Genomic DNA, 25,767 nt, shown 5'->3' on the forward strand with positions numbered 1-25,767 from the left:
CGTTGCCCGGGTTATTAGAGAAAGTGGGTAATGGCGGTTCTGTATGCCAAGTTTGGTCTTTATAGGTCTTTGGATAACAGCTGCATTATTTTCAGGAAGTGAGTGAAGGTACTTGAAGTCCCATCATCCATGGGCCATCCTCCTACAAACAGCAGCAGGATATAGAGTGGGTCATGGGGGCTCTGTGTGCCAAGTTTGGTCTTTATCAGTCATTAGATGAGGGTGGCAGTGGTGTCAGTAAGTGAGTGAAGGTAGTGTAAGTCCCATCATCCAAAGTCCATCCCCTTTCAAACTGCAGCAGGATGTAGAGTGGATCATGGGGGCTCTGTGTGCCAAGTGTGGTCTTGATTGGTCATTAGAAGAGGGTTGCAGCAATCTTTGGAAGGGAGTTAAGGTACTTGAAGTCCCATCATCCATGGTCTGTCCTCCTCCAAACTGCACCAGGAAGTAGAGTGGGTCATTGGAGCTCCATGTGGCATGTTCTGACCCAGGCCCCGGCCTTTCCTTTCCTCTCTTTCTCACCTCGGAATGTTGGATTTGAGGCTGGCCAGTCAGAGACCATATGCAAATTTCCTTCTGTCATGCCCCGTTTCTGCCATGAACCCTCTTCTCCACCAGGGGCTCCTATTGAAGCTGCCCAATCAGAGACCATATGCAAATAGCACCACAGCGGCAGCCAATCAGAACGCTGCCACATACACCTTCCTCCCTCTGTCCGCCCTCTGTCCGCCCTCTGTCCTATACAAACAAACACTCTTCTTTATTATATATACAGATATTATATTATATTATATTATATTGTGGCTGGTGATCCTCAGTTTTTTTGAACCAGACCTTTCGGTCAGCAAGTTCAGCAGCTCAGCGGTTTAACCCACTGCATCAGCGGGGGCTCCTTATATTATATTATATTATATTGTATTATATTGTGGCTGGTGATCCTCAGTTGTTTTGAGCTAGACCTTTCGGTCAGCAAGTTCAGCAGCTCAGCAGTTTAGCCCACTGCACCAGCGGGGGCTCCTTATATTATATTATATTATAATATTATATTTATTGTGGCTGGTAATCCTTAGTTTTTTTGAACCAGACCTTTCGGTCAGCAAGTTCAGCAGCTCAGTGGTTTAACCCACTGCATCAGCGGCGGCTCCTTATAATATTATATTATATTATATTATATTATATTATATTATATTATATTATATTATATTGTGGCTGGTGACCCTCCGTTTTTTTGAACCAGACCTTTCGGTCAGCAAGTTCAGCAGCTCAGCGGTTTAACCCACTGCATCAGCGGGGGCTCCTTATGTTATATTATATTATATTATATTATATTATATTATATTATATTATATTGTGGCTGGTGATCCTTAGTTTTTTTGAACCAGACCTTTCGGTCAGCAAGTTCAGCAGCTCAGCGGTTTAACCCACTGCACCACCAGGGGATCCTAATTTTACGTTATTCACTATTATTATGTTTATTTTTACCCTACTTTTCTCCACAAGGAGACTCAAAGCAGCTTTTGGTGCAACAAACTTCAAATCCCAAGGATGGGATAATGATTTTTTTTTTGTCGTGTCAGGAGCGACCTGAGAAACTGCAAGTTGCTTCTGGTGTGAGAGAATTAGCCGTCTGCAAGGATGTTGCCCAGGGGACACCCGGATGAATTGATGTTTTTATCATCCTTGTGGGAGGCTTCTCTCATATTCCCGCATGAGGAGCTGGAGCTGATAGAGGGAGCTCATCTGCCTCTCCCCGGATTTGAACCTGTGAGTTGTCGGTCTTCAGTCCTGCCAGCCACCGGGGGCTCCAATGGGATGATGATGATGATGATGATAACGATACACCACTTTCCTTTGATAAACAAAACTCAAAGGGCTACCCTAGCAGTTAAGCAACACCAAAGCTCCCTGCTGCCCATGGCAGGGATTTCTGTGCAAGTTTGGTCAGCAAGTTCAGCAGTGCAGTGCTACCAGGGGACCGTAATCTTATCCTAAATTCAGAGCTTGAGCCTGAGTTTGGAGCACTGAACAGTCCCAAGCATGGTCTTTGTGCATTCACCCTCTAAGGAAAAATATGGGAATGGTGCATTGCAAACCCCTCCAGATGTCGTTGGACTGTCCCATTAACTTTGCATAATTGTCACCTCAACAGACAAATGCACAGTGTAGTGCATACAGAATGTTTGACTTCATCCTTTTTTCTCATTTTTCTAGAAATAGTGAACTTCCTTAGGATAAGATTTTAAGGGCAGGACTACCCAGTCCATTTTAAACTATGATTTATTAGTATTGGTGTTTTAATCTTTGCTCTGTGTTTTTTTTTTTCCACGGATGTATATTAATGCTCCCCTGGTGCTGCAGCGGGTTGTGAAAATCTGTTGGAAATTGGGCAGTTGAGGTTTATATATCTGTGAAATGTCCAGGGTGGGAGAAAAAACTCTTGTCTGCTTGAACCCTCTGGCCACCAGGAGAGATGTCACTTCACCATCCATTTGTGACGCTGATGTAGTACTTCCTCAGTCTTTGCATGCTTGCTGGAGATTTTTATGGCCTCGTAAATTAGTTAAATTAGCCTCCCCGCATAATCAGTACCTAAATTTCCTACTTGTGAGATGCAGTTGTCTTTCAGACTGCAAAGGTCGACAGCAAGCTACACAATTTGCTCGGAAGCTCACTCCAACCCGGGCTGGCTTCGGACTCATGACCTTTCGGTCAGTAGTGATCTTAATGCAACTGACTCCCAGCCAACTGCGCCACAGTCCTGGTTGACCAGCTGGGATTTCTAGGAGTTGAAGATCAAAATACCTGGGGACCCACAGGTTGAGAACCACTGGGTTAAATGGATGCAATGACTCAGCAAAAGCTGTAGTTCAATATAGGAAGTCACAGTCTTCTTCCCTGGAGACTAGGACATGGAGTAGTGGCTTCAAACTACGAGGAGATTCCATCTGAACATGAGGAAGAACTTCCTGACTGTGAGAGCCGTTCAGCAGTGGAACTCTCTGCCCCGGAGTGTGGTGGAGGCTCCTTCTTTGGAGGTTTTTAAACAGAGGCTAGATGGCCATCTGTCAGGGGTGCTTTGAATGCAATATTCCTGCTTCTTGGCAGAATGGGGTTGGACTGGATGGCTCATGAGGTCTCTTCCAACTCTTTGCTTCTATGATTCTATAAGCAAATGTGCCTGATGCCTACTAACACCTCAGTTTGAGAGAGCTCTCAGTGTGAGAGAAGAACCTCAGTGGGAGAACAGATCTCAGTCATAGGAGGCCTGACTGTGGGAGAAAAGCCTCAGAGTGTGAGGTAGGCCTCACTATGAGAAGACCTCGTGTGTGAAGCTTCAATGTGAAGGTTGAACTTTATTTGTGTTATAGAAACCTTGTTCTTGTAAATAGTGCAACCATATTACAGTGTTCCCTCACTTATTGTGGGGGTTCCGTTCCAGGACCCCCCTGTGATAAGTGAAAACCTGCGAAATTGGGGTATTCAAAGAGAGTTGTAGTTCACCTAAATCCAGAGAGCACTGTGGACTCAAACCATGATGGATCACCACCAAACTTGGCATGAATACTCAATACAGGGAGGGAGGGAGCTCAAGGCCAGCCAAGGAGGAAGTCCCAGGAGACCAAAACTCCCCCAACCAAAAATTGGGCCAAAGTCCCAAAGCAAACCTGCTTCCAAACAGTGCTGCCGCGTCCCTGCTGCTTCCGCCACCGCTGTTCGCCGCCAAGGGAAGGCACACTGCCTGGTGTGGCCTTCCAAAGCCCATACAATCGAGGGAGAGCAGGGTGTCGCCTCCCATTGGTTGGCTACTCCATTGGTGGGAACTTTTCCTGCCGCCAAAGGGGCTGCTGGGAAGAAGCCCACTCTGGCACCATGGCAGAGGAAGGAAGGATAGGAGGGATGGAGGGAAGGTGAGGAGGATCGCTGTGAAGGTGCAGGGAAAACCGCAAAAGAGCGAGTCCGCGGTAAATAAACCACGAAGCAGCAAGGAAACACTGTATTTTGCTATAAATAAAACCCTCCTATGGAAGAGATACCATTGCTCTGTGTGTTTTTGTTCTATCGATGTGTGCTAGTGGTGCCGGGTCACGCTGTTGCTAATAAGTTACTCTGTTGTACATTTATTTATGGGGGTCCTCCTGGATTCTTCACTTACGTTTGAGGCTCAGGCGTCGGTGGTGGCCAGGAGGGCCTTTGCACAATTAAGACTCGTGCACCAACTGCAACCTCAGGAAGGTGGATCTGGCCAAGGTGGTCCACGCCATAGTCACCTCTAGATTGGATTACTGCAATGCACTCTATGTGGGGCTGCCCTTGAAAACGGCCCGGAAATTTCAGATGATGCAACGGGCAGCAGCCAGGTTGTTAACCGGGGTCCTTTACAGAGAGAGGTCATCCCTACTGTTTAAGGAGCTCCACTGGCTGCCTTTCATCTACAGGACCCAATTCAAGGTGCAGGTTCTTACCTACAAAGCCCTGAATGGTTTGGGACCCGCCTACCTGCGTGACCGCATCTCTGTATACGAACTCGCACGATCTCTTCGATCATCCGGGGAGGCCCTGCTCTCGATCCCACCAGCATCGCAGGCGCGATTGGTGGGGACGAGAGAGAGGGCCTTTTTAGTGGTGGCCCCTCGACTCTGGAACTCAATCCCTAAAGACATCAGACAGGCTCCAACTTTGGCAGTCTTCAGGAGGAACTTGAAGACGTGGCTTCCCGGAATAATGATCCCATAGCACTTTGTCCTCCAAAGCACTTTACATCTTCTAAGTCTGCTCTTTTGCCCTGTCACAAACACCAGTATCACCTTCCGTTCATGTCCCAGCATATTTCCAATTTTAACTTTACATTTGGCCTCCCCTCTGTTTTTAATTGTGTGTTATTTTATTGATAATGTTCTTTGTTATTGTCTATGTTTTTTTAATTGCTTGTATTGTTGTTTTATTGCTTGTATTGTTGTTGTTTGGGCTCGGCCTCATGTAAGCCGTACCGAGTCCCTTGGGGAGAAGCCAACCTTAAAAACTCTGGCATAGACACTGAGAACTGGGAAACCCTGGCCCTTGACCGCTCCAGCTGGAGGTCAGCTGTGACCAGCAGTGCTGCAGAATTCGAGGAGGCACGAGTGGAGGGTGAAAGAGAGAAACGTGCCAGGAGGAAGGCGCGTCAAGCCAACCCCGACCGGGACCGCCTTCCACCTGGAAACCAATGCCTTCACCATGGGAGAAGATGTGGGTCAAGAATAGGGCTCCAGTGCCACCTACAAACCCACAAAAATAGTCATCAAGGAAGACCATCTTACTCGTCCAACGAGGGATCGCCTAAGTAAGTAAGTAAGTAAGTAAGGTTGTTGTTCATTCGTTCAGTCGTCTCCGACTCTTCGTGACCTCATGGACCAGCCCACGCCAGAGCTCCCAGTCGGCCGTCACCACCCCCAGCTCCTTCAAGGTCAGTCCAGTCACTTCAAGGATGCCGTCCATCCATCTTGCCCTTGGTCGGCCCCTCTTCCTTTTGCCTTCCACTTTCCCCAGCATCACTGTCTTCTCTAGGCTTTGCAGTCTCCTCATGATGTGGCCAAAGGACTTCAACTTTGTCTCTAGTATCTTTCCCTCCAGTGAGCAGTCGGGCTTTCTTTCCTGGAGGATGGACTGGTTGGATCTTCTCGCAGTCCAAGGCACTCTCAACACTTTCCTCCAACACCACAGCTCAAAAGCATCGATCTTCCTTCGCTCAGCCTTCCCTAAGGTCCATCTCTCACATCCGTAGGTGACTACAGGGAAATCCATGGCTTTGACTAGGCAATGGATCTTTGTTGTCAGTCTGATGTCTCTACTCTTTACTATTTTATCGAGACTGGACATTGCTCTCCTCCCAAGAAGTAAGCGTCTTCTGATTTCCTGGCTACAGTCTGCATCTGCAGTAATCTTTGCACCTAGAAATACAAAGTCTGTCACGGCCTCCACGGTTTCTCCTTCTATTTTCCTGTTGTCAATCATTCTTGTTGCCATAATCTTGGTTTTTTTTACATTTAGCTGCAACCCGGCTTTTGCGCTTTCTTCTTTCACCTTGATTAGAAGGCTCCTCAGCTCCTCCTCGCTTTCGGCCATCAGGGTGGTGTCATCTGCATATCTGAGGTTGTTAATGTTTCTTCCAGCAATTTTCACCCCAGCTTTGCATTCATCCAGCCCCGCACATCCTCGCATGATGTGTTCTGCATACAAGTTAAAAAGGTTGGGTGAGAGGATGCAGCCTTGCCGTACGCCTTTCCCAATCTGGAACCAGTCTCCTGTTCCGTGGTCAGTTCTGACTGTTGCTCTCCTTGGTCCTTGTACAGATTCCTCAGGAGAGAGGCAAGGTGGCTTGGTATGCCCATCCCACCAAGAACTTGCCACAATTTATTATGATCCACACAGTCAAAGGCTTTAGAATAGTCAATGAAGCAGAAGTTTTTCTGAAACTCCCTGCCTTTCTCCATTATCCAGCGGATATTGGCAATCTGGTCTCTTGTTCCTCTGCCTTTTCTGAACCCAGCTTGAACATCTGGCAACTCTCGCTCCATGTATTGCTGGAGTCTTCCTTGCAGGATCTTGAGCATTACCTTACTGGCATGAGAAATAAGGGCCACTGTACGGAAGTTTGAGCAGTCTTTCGCATTTCCCTTTTTTGGTATGGGGATATAAGTTGATTTTTTCCAGTCTGATGGCCATTCTTGTGTTTTCCATATTTGCTGGCAAATGGCATGCATCACCTTGACAGCATCATCTTTTAAGATTTTAAACTGTTCAGCTGGGATCCCGTCGTCTCCTGCTGCCTTGTTGTTAGCAAAGTAAGGTAGCGAGGTACAAATAAAGTTAATAAATAAATAAAATAAATCAAGCCCAACATGAAGCACCTCACAGTATTCGGTGAGCAAGAGAGAAGAGAGGTCCCAGTTTAGGGGTTCGCTTTATTTAATACATCAAAGAGGGGGAATAATTTTGTGGCTGCCCTTGGAGGAGGAAGAGGAGGAAGGCCGTGACGCATCCTTCACCCTTTTGCCACTCCTTGAGGACAGCAACACGGCCGTCTGTGAAAGAAGGTACCTGGCCGAGGACCCTCCTCGTTGCAAAAAGTCTGTGTTTGGTTTAATTTGCCTTTTTTGTTTGTTTTTAAAGTCCATGGATCAGCACAAAAGAAAAAAAAGAAAACAAAAAACCATGGGAAACGCAACTAAAGAGTCCAACCCAAGAGCTTCGAACCCAGTGCTACGACCCGACCGTGACGCCACGGATCCCCGCTGGGCCTCACGCGGGGGGGCTATGATACGGCGTGGGCGGAGAGGAGGGTCCCCTTATATTAACCGTTGGACAATGACGGCGTTGAGGAGATTGGCTTCCTTCAGAGTCAGGTCCTCGTCTGAGAGCTCTTTGTTCGGGAACGTGGTCATGAGGACAAAGCTGGTGGCGGCCATCGCCGGCCTGGCGTCCGCTATGAAAAGCCGGACGTCACGGATCCTGTCCAGGAAAAGGAGAGAGGCATGAGCATTTAGCCGAGTCCAGACTCCAAGACGATAGGAAAGACACCCCTTGGAAAAAATATACTGAAAACAGCACCAAGCTTTTGACCTGTTCCGCTTACCTGTGACTGTGGTTGAATTTCTGCACAAGACGCCCACCATCAGCAAGTCGGATCTGAATGTTGGTGGTGGGCTCAGACTCGTCAATGGTGATCGAAGAGCTGGCTTTGGCTTCGTTCTCGGCCTGCTGCGCCAGAGAGCCTGAGCCCATCACTTGGGGGGCGGTGCTGAGAAAAAAAGGGGAGAACAGAGGTTTGCTTTAATGGTACTTCAAAGGGGGAGAAATATATAGTACTACAAAATCTCTTTGGCTAAAAAAAGCCAATGGGATTTTGGCCTGCATCAATAGGAATCTACTGTCTAGACAGGATGACACTGGTGATTATATGTTTTTAATGGTTTATATGGTGGCGCAGTGGGTTAAAGCGCTGAGCTTGTTAACCAAAAGGTCGCAGGTTCAATTCCAGGGAGCGGCGTGAGCTTCTGCTGTCAGCCCCAGCTTCTGCCAACCTAGCAGTTCAAATACATGCAAATGTGAGATCAATAGGTACCGCTCCAGCGGGAAGGTAACGGCGCTCCATGCAGTCATGCCAACCACATGACTTTGGAGGTGTCTTTGGCTCAGAAATGGAGATGAGCACCCCCCACCCCCCCAGACTGGAATTGACTGGAATTAATGTCAGGGGACAACCTTTACCTTTACCTTTATGGTTTTTATAATATTAGGTTGAATGTTTTAAATTTCACTTTATGAATGTATGGCATCAAATTCTGCCAATGTTTGTAAGCCCCCTTGAGTCGCCGTAAGGCTGAGAAAGGCAGGCTACAAATGCCCTAAATAAACAAATAAATAAATCGATCGATCCAGGAAAGTCAAGTCTCTGGCTTGATCAGACCACACCTGGAATCCCACTGAGTCCAATTCTGGGCACCACATTTGAAGGCAGAGGTTGACTCTAAGTTGGAATGTGTCCAGAGGAGGGCAACTCAAAGGATCAAGGGTTTGGAGAACAAGGCCTATGAGGAGCGGCTTAAAGAGCTGGGCATACTTAGCCTGCAGAAGAGAATCATAGAATCATAGAGTTGGAAGAGACCTCATGGGCCATCCAGTCCAACCACCTGCCAAGAAGCATGAAAATTACATTCATTTGGGAATTGTAGTTGCTGGGATTTATAGTTCAACTACAATCAAAGGGCATTCTGAACCCCACCAACGATAGAATTGGGGCAGACTTCCCACACAATTCCTAACAAATTGTTAGGAATTGTGGGAGTTGAAGTCCAAAACACCGGGAGGACCAAAGTTTTCCCATGCTTAGTCTGCACTGTAGAATTATTGCTGTTGTGGTGGTGTTGTGGTGGAGAACTGGACTACAACTCTGGAGTAATACTAAAAGAAATAATACACGAGGCACCTAGTTCTCAATGCAAACTGTCTAATGGAGATGTGTCATGTCGCACACTCAGCTGTGAGACTAAAAACAACAAGGGTTTGGTTTTAGGAAGGAGCCATCAGACTACTGCAATGAAATCTGCAAGAGCACAACTTCTGCCAGAACGACGGACCTGAAACATGATCCTCTCGCTCTCTGACTGACCTGGGATATTTCTGGCTTTCAGAGCCGATGCTGAGTCTTGCACTCAACAATATCACTTTCATCCAGAAAAGCGTAATATATTTTGCATTCCTAATTATGGCTAAGCAAACCTAGGAAGCAAATATGCAGAAATACACGGCCCTGCCTCATTTCAGCATTTATATGTCTGGAGATTTCATCATGAAAGACAGGAAAGTAGAACTGACGCAGATGAGGAAGGGGTCTCTCTTAGAATCATAGAATCCAAGAGTTGGAAGAGACCTCCTGGGCCATCCAGTCCAACCCCATTCTGCCAAGAAGCAGGAATATTGCATTCAAAGCACCCCTGACAGATGGCCATCCAGCCTCTGTTTAAAAGCTTCCAAAGAAGGAGCCTCCACCACACTCCGGGGCAGAGAGTTCCACTGCTGAACGGCTCTCACAGTCAGGAAGTTCTTCCTCGTGTTCGGATGGAAACTCCTCTCTTGTAGTTTGAAGGCATTGCCCCATTGCGTCCTAGTCTCCATTGAAGCAGAAAACAAGCTTGCTCCCTCCTCCCTGTGGCTTCCTCTCACATATTTATACATGGCTATCATATCTCCTCTCAGCCTTCTTAAGTCTGCTGTATCAGACCAAAGTCTGGTATCCAACTTCCAACTGCTAAATATCATATGCCTTCAAGAATCCTATGCTCCAGACCACTGGAATTCAGAGATACATAGCTCTATACGAGGAGGCTCCAATTACTTACATATATTTGATTCGTTTGTCTATTAATGGCTACCTATGCGTCCTTCCAGTATTCTAACAAAAAGCTAATAAATTCTGGACTAGACGACATTACTGTGAGGCAGATTGGGAACTGGTCAACTCAGGCATGAGCAAACTTGGACCCTCCAGGTGTTTTGGCCTTCAACTCCCACAAATGCCCATGCTTGAGTTAACTGGCTGAACCAAAAGGGTGTTTATCAGTGGCTCCCTTTTCTCCCTCCTGGAGATAAGTGACTATTTGGGTGCCACAGGGTTCTTTCTTGCGTCATTCAAGGCTAGTCAACTTGGATGATGGGATAGGTGGCATGATGTTCGGTTTTGTAGATGATACCCAATTGGAAGGGATGGCTAATAAACTGGGAGGGACAGCCATATACAGTGATACCTTCAGTTCAGAGTTTAATTTGTTCTGTGAGCGAGAACTCACATCGCAATTTTCTCAAAGCGAATATTCCCCTTGAAATGCTATCCGTTCCAGCCTCCTAAAATCCCAACACCGATTTTTTGTTACATGTTTTGAAATAAGAAAATATACTTTATAAATAACAAGTAATGTATAAATGCATATTCACATGGAACAATAATAAAGAAAGATCAACTCTGAAATGGTAGAAGCACAAAGTTGTGGCAAGGAAGCACAAAGAGCCAGAAGCACACTTTTCTTCTTCATCCTGTCATCATTCCAGCCTCCCTCCCTTACTCTCACTCTCTCTCTCTCTCTCTTCATGAAGCCAAACATGCCAGGAATAAAAACCACACAAAATCAACTAACCCAAAGCATGCGCCATGGTGGCACAATGGGTTAAAGACTTAGAATCATAGAATCAAAGAGTTGGAAGAGACTTCGTGGGCCATCCAGTCCAACCCCATTCTGCCAAGAAGCAGGAATATTGCATTCAAATCACCCCTGACAAATGGCCATCCAGCCTCTGCTTAAAAGCTTCCAAAGAAGGAGCCTCCATCACACTCCGGGGAAGAGAGTTCCACTGCTGAACGGCTCTCACAGGAAGTTCTTCCTCGTGTTCAGATGGAATCTCCTCTCTTGTAGTTTGAAGTCATTGTTCCGCGTCCTAGTCTCCAGGGAAGCAGAAAACAAGCTTGCTCCCTCCTCCTCCCTGTGGCTTCCTCTCACATATTTATACATGGCTATCATATCTCCTCTCAGCCTTCTCTTCTTCAGGCTAAACATGCCCAGTTCCCTAAGCCGCTCCTCATAGGGCTTGTTGTCCAGACCCTTGATCATTTTAGCCGCCCTCCTCTGGACACATTCCAGCTTGTCAATATCTCTCTTGAATTTTGGTGCCCAGAATTGGACACAATATTCCAGATGTGGTCTAACCAAAGCAGAATAGAGGGGTAGCATTACTTCCTTAGATCTAGACACTAGGCTCCTATTGATGTAGGCCAAAATCCCATTGGCTTTTTTTGCCGCCACATGACATTGTTGGCTCATGTTTAACTTGTTGTCCACGAGGACTCCAAGATATTTTTCACACGTACTGCTGTCGAGCCAGGCGTCACCCATTCTGTATCTTTGCATTTCATTTTTTTCTGCCAAATGAAATGCAAAGATACAGAATGGGTGACGCCTGGCTCGAGTGATACAGTGATACCTTCAGTTTAATTTTTTCCATGAGCGAGAACTCACATCGCAATTTTCTCAAAGCGAATATTCCCCTTGAAATGCTATTAATCCATTTCAGCCTCCTAAAATTCCAACACCAATTTTTTTGTTACATGTTTTGAAATAAGAAAATGTACTTTATAAATAACAAGTAATGTATAAATGCATATTCACATGGAACAATAATAAAGAAAGATCAACTCTGAAATGGTAGAAGCACAAAGTTGTGGCCAGGAAGCACAAGAACCCAGAAGCACACTTTTCTTCTTCATCCTGTCATCATTCCAGCCGCCCTCCCTTACTCTCACTCTCTCGCTCTCTTCATGAAGCCAAACATGCCAGGAATAAAAACCACACAAAATCAACTAACCCAAAGCATGCGCCATGGTGGCACAATGGGTTAAAGCCTTGTGCTGGCTGAACTGCTGACCTGAAGGTTGGTGGCTCGAATCTGCGAGATGGGGTGAGCTCCTGTGTCACCTCCAGCTTCCCATGCAGGTGTCACAATAAATTCAATGTGCAGATTTGACAAATATGAATTTAATATGATGCGTGGGAATAAATGGAGGAATGGAAGGATGTGTGGTTGGAGTTAATAATTTTGAAAACACCAGTATAATATTAAGGCCTGCAATGACTAACTACCTGCTTGCTGGAAAGTTGCTAATGAGAATGGATAAGAACTTTGACAATGGTTCTTTCAAGTTAAGGAAATGTTTGCAACATTCCTTATGTTAAGAAGGAAGTCAACACACAAGCCTTGTGTTTGTCAACACCAATCAAGAAGAGTCAATATCTGGCCAGGAAACTGAGATGGATCCAGGATGGAAGACGCCTATTATTAATTTACAACTTTGGGACTTCATCAGCAGAATATTCCTATAAAAGACTCAGTCTAATAATGCTCAAAGTGTGGCAGACCTGAGGAGTCTGTTCCACCCGCCATGCTCTGCTCCATGGGAAGGAGAGAGATGGTGTATTTGGAGAATGGCACATTTGCAGTCTGGTCACTTTGGGGCTTCTTTCTCAAGGGAAGAGGAAGAAGTGCGCTTTTGGAGTCTTAGATTTTGTGCAGGGAGTCAAGTTCTGCTGTATGGAAAACAGAGATCTGGTCCTTCTCATTGTTCTTAGGGAAAGAGGTTTTGGCATTTCGACATTTTGAAGTTTTGACATTATGGAAGTTTTGGAACTATATGTTGGCAGGCTGAAGGAAATAAGGGTCTGGCCTGACAGGTGCTTCTCCAAGGAGGGAGAAAATGGTATGGTAATATTTGGATGCATGTGGATGAATGCGTGTACATGTGTGTGAATGTTGAGTGAAAACGTAATTCCCCTTTGGTTGTTTGTTAACCAATGTAATTGTAAATCCAATGTAATTGCATAGAATCTGTATGTCCAATGTCATTCTTTGTCTAAATGTTTTCTGTAATCTGATCTATCTTCTCACACTGGAAATTGCAATAAAAAGAGCCTATGCTTTAAAGTCATTGAAAAGTCATTCATGACACAGGGACATGAGAGAAGCCTCCCACAAGATGGTAACGCGTCCAGGTGTCTCCTGGGCAACGTCCTTGCAGACAGCCAATTCTCTCACACCACACTTCTGACACAAAAAAAAACCCCTAACCCCAAGTTCCTCAAAGTGGACAAGAGCAAAGCAGACAGCAATCTCCCAAAAAGCACGAAGTACAAGGCACGGAGGCTCCTCCCTCAAAGCCCCAAAGCCCTGTACTCTGGTGCTAGAACTCCCTCTGGCACTAGCTCTTAACTCAAAATGTTGCTCTTATGTCAAAGTGAAACAAGGCCTAGCGACGGCTGTTAATTCAAAACTCTATTAAATTGAGACGCTCTTAAGTAAAGGTTCCACTGTATGTGCAAACACACGGAGGAAAGAGTCTTAAGTACAGCAACTCCTCACCTGCCCAGCTTCTGCCCTTCTCCAGTGAAAGCTCTGAAGGTCCCTCGGGGCTTCACAAAATCCTCATCGCGGTGGTCCTCCAGGTCCAGGTTCACCTGCCCGCCGCGCGCCAACCGACGGAGCTCCGCAGGGACCTCCCTGGCAAAAGGAAGGGAAGAAAGAGGCTCATTCGAGGCCCAAGGCCAAGCCACCTAACGAACCTTTCTGGATCATGTAACCAAATGGAGCATCTTCTGCTCAGCTTCACTGTGAGGAATGACAGCCCCGGCCTCAAACATCTGGGATAAGACACCTCCCCACTCCCCATTTGTTACCCTCTGCGGATAGATTCCAGGAATTGGGAATTGGACGGGTCTTGGTAGCTCCGCAGTTCACCACCGTCCAGGCTGAACCCACTCTTCCACAACTTCAGGACCACATGGACCTGCAAAGAAACAGAAACATTTCCAACACGTTGATTGTGCTTTTCCTGCATGGCAGAAGGGGGTTGGACTAGATGGCCCATTGTTGGGAATCAGCCTGTGTTTGTGTTTCAGGATCCTGAGAAGGGAAATGATGGTGCTGAGGCTGAGGTGCAAGATGGAGATGGTTTGGTCAATGATTTTCAGAGAGGCCCCAGTGCAAAGGGCAGTTTCTCATGAGAATATCCCTGCTAGGCCTAGCAATGATGGTTCACTCCCTCTCTCTGTGAGCTCTCAAGATTTGGGTTTGGAAAACACTCTGACACCTGGGAATTTTAATTAGTAGCCAGATAGGGAGCTGAAGAATAGGTGGCTGGAGATTAGCCAAGATCGACAGCAAGCTCAGTGTTTATGTCGCTCTGAAAGGCTTTGGCTGATAAGGGGTAAATGTGGGGGGTAGCAAAACCAATTCCCGAGTTTCGGGATAAAAGTTTGCCTCAAGTGAAGACCTGTTAGATCAGGCATCGTTTGGAAATCAAGTTCATGTGCCATGGAAATCTTGTTCAAAGGGTCTTGTTCCTGTGGAGTTTTTTTTTAGCCTTTTGGATTGTCTTCTCATCCTGTTGATTCCTGTCTGGATAAATGCTGTCTTGGGTTGCTTTTATATCTTGTGTGCAGTGCCTTTTATGGACTTATTACTTTTTTGGAACTACCTTATTTTCTTACAAGCATTTATTTCTTCTGGCTATTTACTAAGCTTCAATAAAATATTTGTTTCTTCACTCTTCGTGTGATGTGTTTTAAAGTCAGAGGGCTTCTTCCTGACCTGGGGTGCAACACCCATGTGGTCTCTTCCAACTCTTTGATTTTGGATTCTCAGAGGGCCGTTCCAGACAGCCCTATATCCCAGAATCTCAAGGCAGAAAAAAGGAGCTCCCGGTAGCGCAGTGGGTTAAACCCTTGTGCCGGCAGGACTGAAGACCGACAACTCGCAGGTTCGAATCCGGGGAGAGCGCAGATGAGCTCCCTCTATCAGCTCCAGCTCCTCGTGTGGGGACATGAGAGAAGCTTCCCACAAGGATGATAAAACACCAAAACATCCGGGCGTTCCCTGGGCAACGTCCTTGCAGACGGCCAATTCTCTCACACCAGAAGCGACTTGCAGTTTCTCAAGCTGCTCCTGATACGACAAAAAAAGGCAGAAAATCCCACAAAATCTGCTTTGAACTGGGATATATGGCAGTGTGGGCTCAGATAACTCAGTTCAAAGCAGATATTGTGGGATTTTCTGCCTTGATATTCTGGGGTATAGAGCTGTGTGGAAAGGCCCTGAATGGGAGCCTTGGAAGACAATACTATAACTATACCTTTCGGTTCAGAACTACTCACATCTTGGGCTGCATTCTGCCTTGACTCTCCTGCCACATAAGCAGACTCCTCCTCAGGAGCAGCTCCCAAGCGATACCCCCCGCCGGCAAAGGGCTGAAAGGAAGAAAACAGCCTTGAAGAGTTGGAGGAAGCCAAGCGGATTTACAAACCCAAAGACTTGCTTCTCTCTCTCTCAAAAAAAAAAAAAAGATGGAGAGAACAGCAAAACTGCACAACACAGAAAGGAAGCGATCTTTCTGCTCTTATCTGCAGTCGCTGACTGGGGAAAAGCACAGTGCTGGAGGACACAGACTTGGGAGCTGCTGAAACAGCTCAGAGACCAAATGAGGCTCCCCACCTCAGTTTTTACTGCTCCCACCAGACCCCAAACCTGCCACCCCCCGCTCCATGCTCACCCTTGCCCTGCTCCCCTCTCCAGGGCTCTTGGCCGTCCTCTCAACAGCCACGGCTCCATGTTCTTTGGCCCCTCGGAACAAGTCTTCCACCAATTCGTTGGGACTCTTCTTCCTGGGCGGGCCAACAATCTGCTGCCCACTTCGTTCTGAGCCTCCAGCGTAAAATCTGAATAATAATAACAATAACTTTATTCTTGTACCCCGCCTCCATCGTCCCAAAGGGATGTTGTGAGTTTTCCAGGCTGCATAGCCATGTTCCAGAAGCATTCCCTTCTGACATTTCACCTGTAACCAACATTTCCTTGCAGTCCCCAACATCCGGACTTACCATTTGTCATCTACTAGGCATAGAGCTTTCTCGATCGTGGCCCCTTATTTATGGAACGCCTTGCCAGTTGAAATTCGAACCATCCGAGACATATTCGCTTTTCAGAAAGCCTGTAAAACTTTTCTTTTCCGGCAAGCTTTTGATGGGTGAACAACCCGGACTATGCCTGTTCTCGCCATCTATTGATTTGTTATTGTTATTTTTAAAGCTAATTGTATTGTTTTAATCTGCTTCTGTAAACCGCTGCGAGCCAAATTGGGAGTAGCGGTATACAAGTTAAATAAATAAATAAATAAATAAATATCTATGGCAGGAAATTTCAGAGGTTGTAAGGTCTACTGGAAACTAGGAAAATGGAGTTTATATATCTGTGGAATGTCCAAGGTGAGAGAAAAAAACTCTTATCTGTTTGAGGTAGCTGTGTATGTTTCAATTGATCACCTTGATTAGCCTTAAATGGCCTAGTAGTTTCAAGGTCTGGCTTCTTACTGCCTGGGGAAATATATATAAACTCCATTTTCCTAGTTTCCAACAGACTTCTGAGGATGCCTGCCATGGATGCAGGTGACACGTCAGGAGAGAATGCTTCTGGAACATCGCCAGACAGCCTGGAAAACTCACAACAACCCAGTGATTCCAGCCATTAAAGCCTTCGAGAATACATTCCCTGAAGGGGCCCAGGGTGGCTTGCATATGGCACCAAGTGCTTAAAAGAGGGAATTAAGAATACATACAATACAATACAATAAAGTAAAACACATATCATATAAAAACAACAATTTAAAACTCAAGAAGAAGAGAAGACAACGGACCCACATCATCGCCACACTTCTCCACCAGGCAGTATGAGGACATTACTTGGAGCATTTTTATATGCAAGTACAGACAGCCCTCCACATTTGCAGGTTGAACTTTTACAGATTTGATTAAAATGTTCTCTTTTGGAATCTGTAGAGCCTCTAAGGTGACCCTTCGATCAACTTCAAGTAGAAACTGACCACAGAATCGTTCTGGAAGACCTAGAGATTCCTCAAAAGAACACTCTTCTAACCATTTGTGGGTCTTCTAATTCAATTCTATGTTCAACTGACAGTCGAGGGAAATCACAGAATTGTGCTGGAGGACCAAGTGTTCTCACAGGTAAAAAAAATAAAAAAATAAATACTTTTTCTTAATTCAGTTTCCCACATTTGTGAGGGATCTGCAACCCTAACCCCCATTAAAGCGGAAGGTCTACTCTTACTTATATCTGAGCTGGTCTAACATATTAGAACTCTGCAAGTGGGTAACCCTAGTTCCAAGGAGTGCAATGAAGGCATGAAAAAGCAACACTTTTTGTACTTTTTTTCTGTACTGTTGTGTAGTCACAACAAATCCTGATCCCTCCTGCTCCTCATTCTTAGCACCTAACATCTGAATCTTTATTAATGACTTAGATGAAGGGTTAGAAGGCAGGATCATCAAGTTTGCAGAAGGGACCAAATGGGGAGGGATACTCCCAATACTCCAGAGGACAGGAGCAGGATTCAAAACGATCTTGACAGATTAGAGAGATTAGTGGCCAAAACTAACAAAATGTTCAACAAGGACAAATGCAAGATACTCCACTTAGGCAGGAAAAACAAAATGCAAAGATACAGAATGGGGGACAATGAGGCCTGGCTCGAGAGCAGTACGTGTGAAAAAGATCTTGGAATCCTCGTGGACAACAAGTTAAACATGAGCCAACAATGTGATGTGGCGGCAAAAAAAAAGCCAATGAGATTTTGGCCTGCATCAAGAGGAGCATAGTGTCTAGATCTAGGGAAGTCATGCTCCCCATGCTCTATTCTGCTTTGGTTAGACCACACCTGGAATATTGTGTCCAATTCTGGGTGCCACAATTCAAGAGAGATATTGACAAGTTGGAATGTGTCCAGAGGAGGGTGACTAAAATGATCACGGGTCTGGAAAACAAGCCCTATGAGGAGAAGCTTAAGGAGCTGGGCATGTTTAGCCTGAAGAAGAGAAGGCTGAGAGGAGACTTGAAAGTCATGTATAAATATGTGAGAGGAAATCACAGAGAGGAGGGAGCAAGCTTGTTTTTTGCTGCCCTGGAGACTAGGACGCGGAACAATGGCTTCAAACTACAAGAGAGGAGATTCCATCTGAACATGAGGAAGAACTTCCTGACTATGAGAGCCATTCAGCAGTGGAACTCTCTGCCCCAGAGTGTGGTGGAGGCTCCTTCTTTGGAGGCTTTTAAACAGAGGCTGGATGGCCATCTGTCAGGGGTGATTTGAATGCAATATTCCTGCTTCTTGGCAGAATGGGGTTGGACTGGATGGACCATGAGGTCTCTTCCAACTCTAGGATTCTATGAAAGATTTATAAAGCACAAAACCTGTAAAAATTTATGCACCTTTGCTTTATTTTCACTCCATAGGTGACCAGCACTCACAAGCATTTACAGCCCATCAAACAAGAAGAATGACCTGCTGTTAGGCCTTTGCTTCAACATAGCTCTCTATAGGCAGCTCTCTTCTGCTGACCGGCTCAGTTGACAAGAGGCAAGACACAGGAGATACACTCAACTGGATTCAGGCTGTAGTTCAAAGGCTAAGCGATCTTGTTTCAAAGAGGGAAGCACGGCTGTTATCTCCAACATGCCAGATTGACCCCTCAGCTTTAGCAGTAGCTTCCTTATCAAGTCAACTCTCTCTTGGATAAGCTCAAATAGCAAAGCTACTCAAAGAGTCCAAAGTGATATAAGCGTACTGGCTTGAGGAATGGATTAGGACTCTAGGAGAGTAGGATTCTAATCCCTGTTCAGCCATGTGCGCCCTTGGGCAAATCACTGTCTCTCAGCTTTAAAGAACAGGAAATTTCTCAAGTAAATCCAGCCAAGAAATGACTTGAAGGCACACAACAACACAATCACGAGGGTGTTTAATTCTGAGAGGCTGCTTTGAATCTCTTCCTCACAAGATCCTGACTGGAACCAATGGCCATTTCTGGAGCCTGTGTTTTGGGGTGAGGAGCTAAGAGACCCCTCATAGAATCATAGATGGCCATCCAGCCTCTGTTTAAAAGCTTTCAAAGAAGTGGCTAACAAGGGAATTTAATAACAAAGATATATAAAAAGCTGCTAGAGTAGAAATTGGAATCTAAAGAAGACAAAAATTACAAAAAGAGATGGAATGAAAATCTTAGAAGAAACATAAGACGAGGAATGGGAAAGAATCTGGAGAGAAAAACTAAAATACAGTTACGCCATTGATCTGAAGGAAAATTGGCTGGAGACCGCACACTGCTGGTATATGACACCGAAAAAATTAGGGAAATGCAATAGGAATACCAGCGCAAATTGTTGGAAGTGCAAGGAAAAAGAAGGGTCATACTTTCATATCTGGTGGACCTGTAAAAAGGCAAAAGAATATTGGAAAGGGGTTCAAAAAGAATTACAAGAAATTTTAAAAATCAAAATTCCATGGAAGGCAGAACTTTTCTTACTAGAGATGCATGAATTAAAAATAGAAATAAATTCAGACAAAATTCTTTTTTTGATAACAATGGCAGCAAGGATTTGCTATGCCAGAAGATGGAAACAAAAGGAAATACCAGCCAAAAATGAGAGACTGACAAAAATTTTGGAAATTAAGAACATGGATAGACTTACTTTCTTAATATCAAGAAGTAAAGGAATGAACATGAAAGAAACGAATTGGGAAAAAGTGATGGATTATTTTAGACAAAGGAATAAAAAGATTCTGATCTAATTAAGGAAGAGAAAGAGGGAAGGAAGAGAAGGAGAAAGAAGTTGAGGAGAGAATTGAAAGAAAAGGAAGCGGAGAAAGAAGGCAGAGCAGACCTCTAGAAGATCCCAGGAAGTCGAAAACAACTATTACTCTCACTTTTAATTAAGCTTTGGGCTTTAAATCTACTCTTATTCATTTCTCTTTTCTTATTTTCTCTTCTTTTTTCCCCTCTTGTCTCTCTTTGTCCTCTCCATCCCCTCTTTCTCTCTTCTTCAGGCATCACATTTCTTTTCGGGACTTTCTCAGCTATCACACTTCACACTTTTTAGCAGCTTTGGCTACATATCTCTTATTTTAAATGTAAATCGGAAATTTAATAAAGATTATACAAAGAAGTGGCTAACAAAAATCTTAGACATAAGAAATATGGATAAATTGACATATTTATTATCTAAAAAGAAGGGTATGCCAAAGGCAGACACAGACTGGAAAAAAGTAACTATTTATTTATTTACTATATTTGTATAACGCTCTTCTCAGCCCTCAGGGCGACTGAGAGCGGTTAACAAAGCAAACACAATCCTTAAACATGATAAAAAGTTAAAAACAAGTTAAAAGAATAATATCATAACAATCAATAAACATCATAACATCTCATGTCGTCTCAGAGTTAAAATCAAGATCCAGTCTCATCATCCAAATGTTCCATATTTCTATATTAGTTACACTGCCTATTCAAATGCCTGCTCAAACAACCAGGTCTTAACAAAAGAAAAGAACATGAAAATAATCGGGTTGTTGTAGGTTTTTTGGGGCTATATGGCCATGATCTAGAGGCATTCTCTCTTGACGTTTCGCCTGCATCTATGGTAAACATCCTCAGAGGTAGTGAGGTCTGTTGGAACTAGGAAAAAGGGTTTATATATCTGTGGAATGACCAGGGTGGGACAAAGGACTCTTGTCTGCTGGAGCTAGGTGGGAATGTTTCAACTGACCACCTTGATTAGCATTTGATGGCCTGACAGTGCCTGGAGCAAACTTTTGTTGAGAGGTGATTAGATGTCCTTGTTTGTTTCCTCTCTGTTGTTGTGTTGTTGTAATTTTTGAGTTTTTTTAATACTGGTAGCCAGATTTTGTTCATTTTCATGGTTTCCTCCTTTCTGTTGAAATTGTCCACATGCTTGTGGATTTCAATGGCTTCTCTAAGTAGTCTGACATGGTGGTTGTGAGAGTGGTCCAGCATTTCTGTGTTCTCAAATAAAATGCTGTGTCCAGGTTGGTTCATCAGGTGCTCTGCTATGGCTGATTTCTCTGGTTGAAGTAGTCTGCAGTGCCTTTCATGTCCCTTGATTCGTGTTTGGGCAATGCTGCTGCATTTGGTGGTCCCTCTGTAGACTTGTCCACAGCTGCATGGTACACGGTAGACTCCTGCAGAAGTGAGAGGATCCCTCTTGTCCTTTGCTGAACGTAGCATTTGTTGGATTTTTTTTGGTGGGTCATCTAATCACCTCTCAACAGAAGATTGCTCCAGGCACTGTCAGGCCATTATATGCTAATCAAGGTGGTCAGTTGAAACATTCACATCTAGCTCCAGCAGACAAGAGTCCTTTGTCCCATCCTGGTCATTCCACAGATATATAAACCCTTTTTCCTAGTTCCAACAGACCTCACTACCTCTGAGGATGCTTGCCATAGATGCAGGTGAAACGTCAGGAGAGAATGCCTCTAGACCATGGCCATATAGCCCCAAAAAACCTGCAACAACCCAGTGATTCCGGCCATGAAAGCCTTCAACAATACATGAAAATAATCACTTAAAAAAGGAATAAGGAGGGCAATACGAGCAGAGGGAGAGCAAGACAAGAAGGAATAAAGAAGGAAAAAGAGAAGGGAAAGGGAAAAAACTCATAGAAGATATCAAGAAGTCAAAATACTATATTTTTTTCTATCTGCTTTATATTCCTCACTGTCATTACCTGTCATTTTTACACTCCCCAATACACCTACTTTTCTTTCTTTTCTTCAGTCTTAACCATCTAAACTATAATTCTATTCACTCTACCTAAAGTTAATTACTTTCTAATACTTTCCCCCCACCCCCACTATCACCTTTTCTTCTTCTTATTTTTATTCTTATTATTGTAGAAAAAATGTATTTTGTATCTGTAATTTTTAAAACCAATAAAGATTATTTGAAAAAAGAAGCTTCCAAAGAAGGAGCCTCTACCACACTCCAGGGCAGAGAGTTCCACTGCTGAACAGTTCTCACTTTCAGGAAGTTCTTCCTAATGTTCAGATGGAATTTCCTTTCTTGTAGTTTGAAGCCATTGTTCCATTGCGTCCTAGTCTCCAAGGCAGCAGAAAACATGTTCACTCCCTCCTCCCTATGACTTCCTCTCACATATTTATGCATGGCTATCATGTCTCCTCTCAGCCTTCTCTTCTGCAGGCTAAACTTGTCCCGCTCTTTAAGCTGCTCCTCATAGGGCTTGCTCTCCAGACCCTTCTTCTCCTCCGCTCCTGAGTAGAGGCCCCTGATCAATGGACATCTTTCGCTCCCTGCCTAACTAGCAAAACTAGAATAAGCAGCATAAATAGTGAACAGAGTAAATGAGTGTATTGTCAAAGGCTTTCATGGCCGGAATCATTGGTTGTTGTAGGTTTTTCAGGCTATATGGCCATGTTCCAGAAGCATTCTTTCCTGACGTTTCACCTGCATCTGTGGCAGACATCCTCAGATGTTGTGAAGTCTGTTGGAAACTAAGAAAATTGGATTTATATATCTGTGGAAGGTCCAGGGTGGGGGAGGGTAACAAGCCACACCTAAAAACTGTCAGGCCATCAAATGCTTATCAATAATAATAATAATAATAAATAAATAAATAAATAAACCTTTATTTATATCCTGCTACCATCGCCCGCAGGACTTGGTGGGTGCGGCTTACAAGAGGCTCAGCCCAAAATACATCAGAAACAAAAAACACAACAACAACAATACAACAATAAATAACTCATAGCAAAGCAAAACAATAACAAAAATATCACGATGCATTTAAAAATCTGTGGCAGGGCCAAATGTAATGGGTTTTTTTAAAAAAATGCTGGCTATGTCCAGGTGAAATAGGATGGATATTTTAGAGATAAGTGGGTGTGCAGACAATTCTAACTGTCTTGTAAAGTGCATTTGGGATTCCTTAACCTGGGAAGGCACACTGGAACATCCATGTTTTCAAGCTCCTTCTAAAGACTGCCAGTGTTGGGGCATGCCTGATGTCCTTTGGGAGGGAGTTCCAGAGTTGTGGGGTCACCACCGAGAAGGCCCTGTCCCTCGTTCCCACCAATCGCGCTTGCGATGCAGGTGGGATCATGAGCAGGGCCTCTCCAGAGGAACAAAGAGATTGTGTGGGTTCGTATACGGAAATGTGGCCAATTGAAGGTGGCCAACTGAAGCATTCACACCTAGCTCCTTTCTCCCACCCTGGACCTTCCGCAGATATATACACCCCATTTTCCTAGTTTCCAACAGAGCTCACAACCTCTGAGGATGTCTGCCACAGATGCAGGTGAAATGTCAGGAGAGAATGCTTCTGGAACATGGCCATACAGCCTGAAAAACCTACAACCCAGAGTAAATGAACACTGAATGAAAATTGAAATAAAAGCATTTTGCAGATCAGAGAATGACTAGCTTTTTTTGATGCAGGATATCTATCTGGATCTCAGTACAGAAGAAGGCGACTAATAATGCCATCTCCTGCTCGAGGCGAAGAAGAGCGCAGCCACTTTCTATGCAAGGCCTGGAATGAAAGGGCCTCAGACAAAGGCAGGGAAGGTCATGCCCTTCAAGAGACAGACTCCAACAGCTGCTCCAACAGCCACGGCCCGCCCAACACCACCATTTCTATAGCAGCCTCAGCATCAATGTGTCGCCAGAGACAAAGCCAGATCTTTCTCCCTCGTCTCACTCTCTTCCCATAAGTAAGATGGAGATCTGGGCATTCAACCAGCAACAAACCTTTGTCCTTCTTCCTCCTCCTCCTCCTCTTCCTGAGCATGGACAAGATCGCGGAATGATGTCACCCGGTGGTCGCTGGGGAGAAGAAAGGAAAAGCCAAATGAGTCCACCTTCTGCTAACGTGCTCTTTTGTCCTCATGCCATCCCTTCTCAATATCGTAAAGCCTGCTCCACAGAATCAGGATTCTATGATTCCTGCTAGGTGATGCTAGCAATAGGAAACAAAGGTTTTAAAAAGAGGAAAGGATCTGAATGCCACATGGTGCACAGATGCGAAAACCTGGGATTTTATTTATTTATTTGAATTATTTCTACCCCACTCATGTCAGCCCGGAGGCAACTCAGAGCGGCGTGCACAATCGGCACAATTCGATGCCATAAAAATAGAATCATAGAATCAAAGAATTGAAAGAGACCTCATGGGCCATCCAGTCCAACCCCCTTCTGCCAAGAAGCAGGAATATTGCATTCAAATCACCCCTGACAGATGGCCATCCAGCCTCTGTTTAAAAGCTTCCAAAGAAGGAGCCTCCACCACACCACACGCAGAGAGTTCCACTGCTGAACGGCTCTCACAGTCAGGAAGTTCTTCCTCATGTTCAGATGGAATCTCCTCTCTCATACATTGATAAGCAAAAGAACCATTATAGTGCAATTAGACAAAAGACAGTACATAATAACAATATTAAAAGCTAAAAACTATTTCTCTCATTCAACTCCTTATCCGTTCCATCATCTTGGGCCGTTCCTGGGTCATTTTCCAATTCAAGTTTGTCTATTTATTTGGAGGTTCCAAATGCTTGCTCGAAGAGCCAAGTTTTTACTCTTTTCCGAAAGGTCAGGAGGGAGGGGGTTGATCTAATGTCCCTAGGCAGGGAGTTCCACAGTCGAGGGGCCACCACAGAGAAGGCCCTGTCTCTCGTCCCTGCCAGACGTGCTTGCGAAGCAGGCGGTATCGAGAACAGGGCCTCCTCAGACAATCTCAAATTCCTGGAGGGTTCGTAGGAAGAGATGCGTTCAGATAGATATGATGGGCTGCAACCGTTTTGTGCAACTTCATCTTCTAGAGTTGCATGAAAGGCTGGAATCCAGGAAGGGAAGGACTGGATAAACAGCGATCCCTTCTCAAATGTGATCCATTGAAAATCCCAAACCTCTTTTCCCTTTGCAATGATGCCACCACAGCAACTATACTAAACGGCATGTAAAACAAAGGTCAAAAGGATGATTAAAAGTTGAATATTGACCAGGCACCAAAAGGATCATAGTAGATCAGCCCCTTCTCTCCTGAACTTCAGGAAAAAACTTAAGATGTGGCTTTGGGACCAAGCTTTTGACAACTAATTTGGAACAGTGAAATACGTGATTATGAATCAATACGATTGACAAATGGAATGGCCCTGGATTATGATTTGGATGGCGTGATTGTAATTGATGTTTAATCATTTATGTTTTATTTATTTATTTACAGTATTTATATACCTTACAACAGACAGCAATTCAATGCCATCCACACATATATTAAAATAAGATTAAGGACATGGACAAGTTAACATTTTTGTTAAAAAAGAACTCGGGGAGCCCGATTAAATTTACAGACTGGTCAAAAATAAAGGAATATGAAAAAACATATTTTAAATAAACATTAAGATATCTAACATGAAGGGAAGTTACAAGAAGTTTTGATCCATAGCCTCGCTTTTTGTAGAAGCATGAACTGTCATCTTTAATATAGCGTATATGTAAGTTACAAAAATAGAAGTCCCGCAGAAGGCTGGATGGAAGTCAAGAGACAATTTATTTATTTATTTTCAATTTTTTTTCCTTTTTATTTATTTTTTTGTTTGTTATTATTATATATCTTATTTTTATTTCTTAACTTTTGTATTTTTGCACTTTTGCATTTTTGGTGCTCTTTTTTTCTCTCTCCCTTGGGTAGTGGTTCTTTCTGATTGCTTTTCCTACTGTTCTATCTTCTTTCTAAATATTCCCCCTCTTTCCATGTATCTTCGTTCCCAAAATGTTCAATAAAAATGTATTAAAAATAAATAAACAATTACAA

At 44.3% G+C, this 25,767-nt stretch overlaps 1 protein-coding gene across 1 annotated transcript in view; it reads right to left on the reverse strand.

Moving 5' to 3' along the window:
* Window positions 1–6,921: 6,921 nt before the first annotated feature.
* NSFL1C (NSFL1 cofactor) overlaps window positions 6,922–25,767 on the reverse strand; it is a 30,725-nt gene continuing 11,879 nt past the window's right edge. Inside the window, exons 3-9 of the mRNA XM_060771864.2 lie at window positions 23,706–23,780; window positions 15,626–15,791; window positions 15,231–15,323; window positions 13,755–13,864; window positions 13,441–13,578; window positions 7,613–7,777; window positions 6,922–7,488 (exon numbers count right to left, since the gene is read on the reverse strand). Of these exons, the coding sequence (XP_060627847.1) occupies window positions 7,326–7,488; window positions 7,613–7,777; window positions 13,441–13,578; window positions 13,755–13,864; window positions 15,231–15,323; window positions 15,626–15,791; window positions 23,706–23,780 (910 nt within the window). The 3' untranslated portion in view covers window positions 6,922–7,325. The remainder of the gene's footprint in view (window positions 7,489–7,612; window positions 7,778–13,440; window positions 13,579–13,754; window positions 13,865–15,230; window positions 15,324–15,625; window positions 15,792–23,705; window positions 23,781–25,767) is intronic.

The sequence above is a fragment of the Anolis sagrei genome, chromosome 4 (assembly GCF_037176765.1).
Source record: "Anolis sagrei isolate rAnoSag1 chromosome 4, rAnoSag1.mat, whole genome shotgun sequence".
Taxonomy (NCBI): domain Eukaryota; kingdom Metazoa; phylum Chordata; class Lepidosauria; order Squamata; family Dactyloidae; genus Anolis; species Anolis sagrei.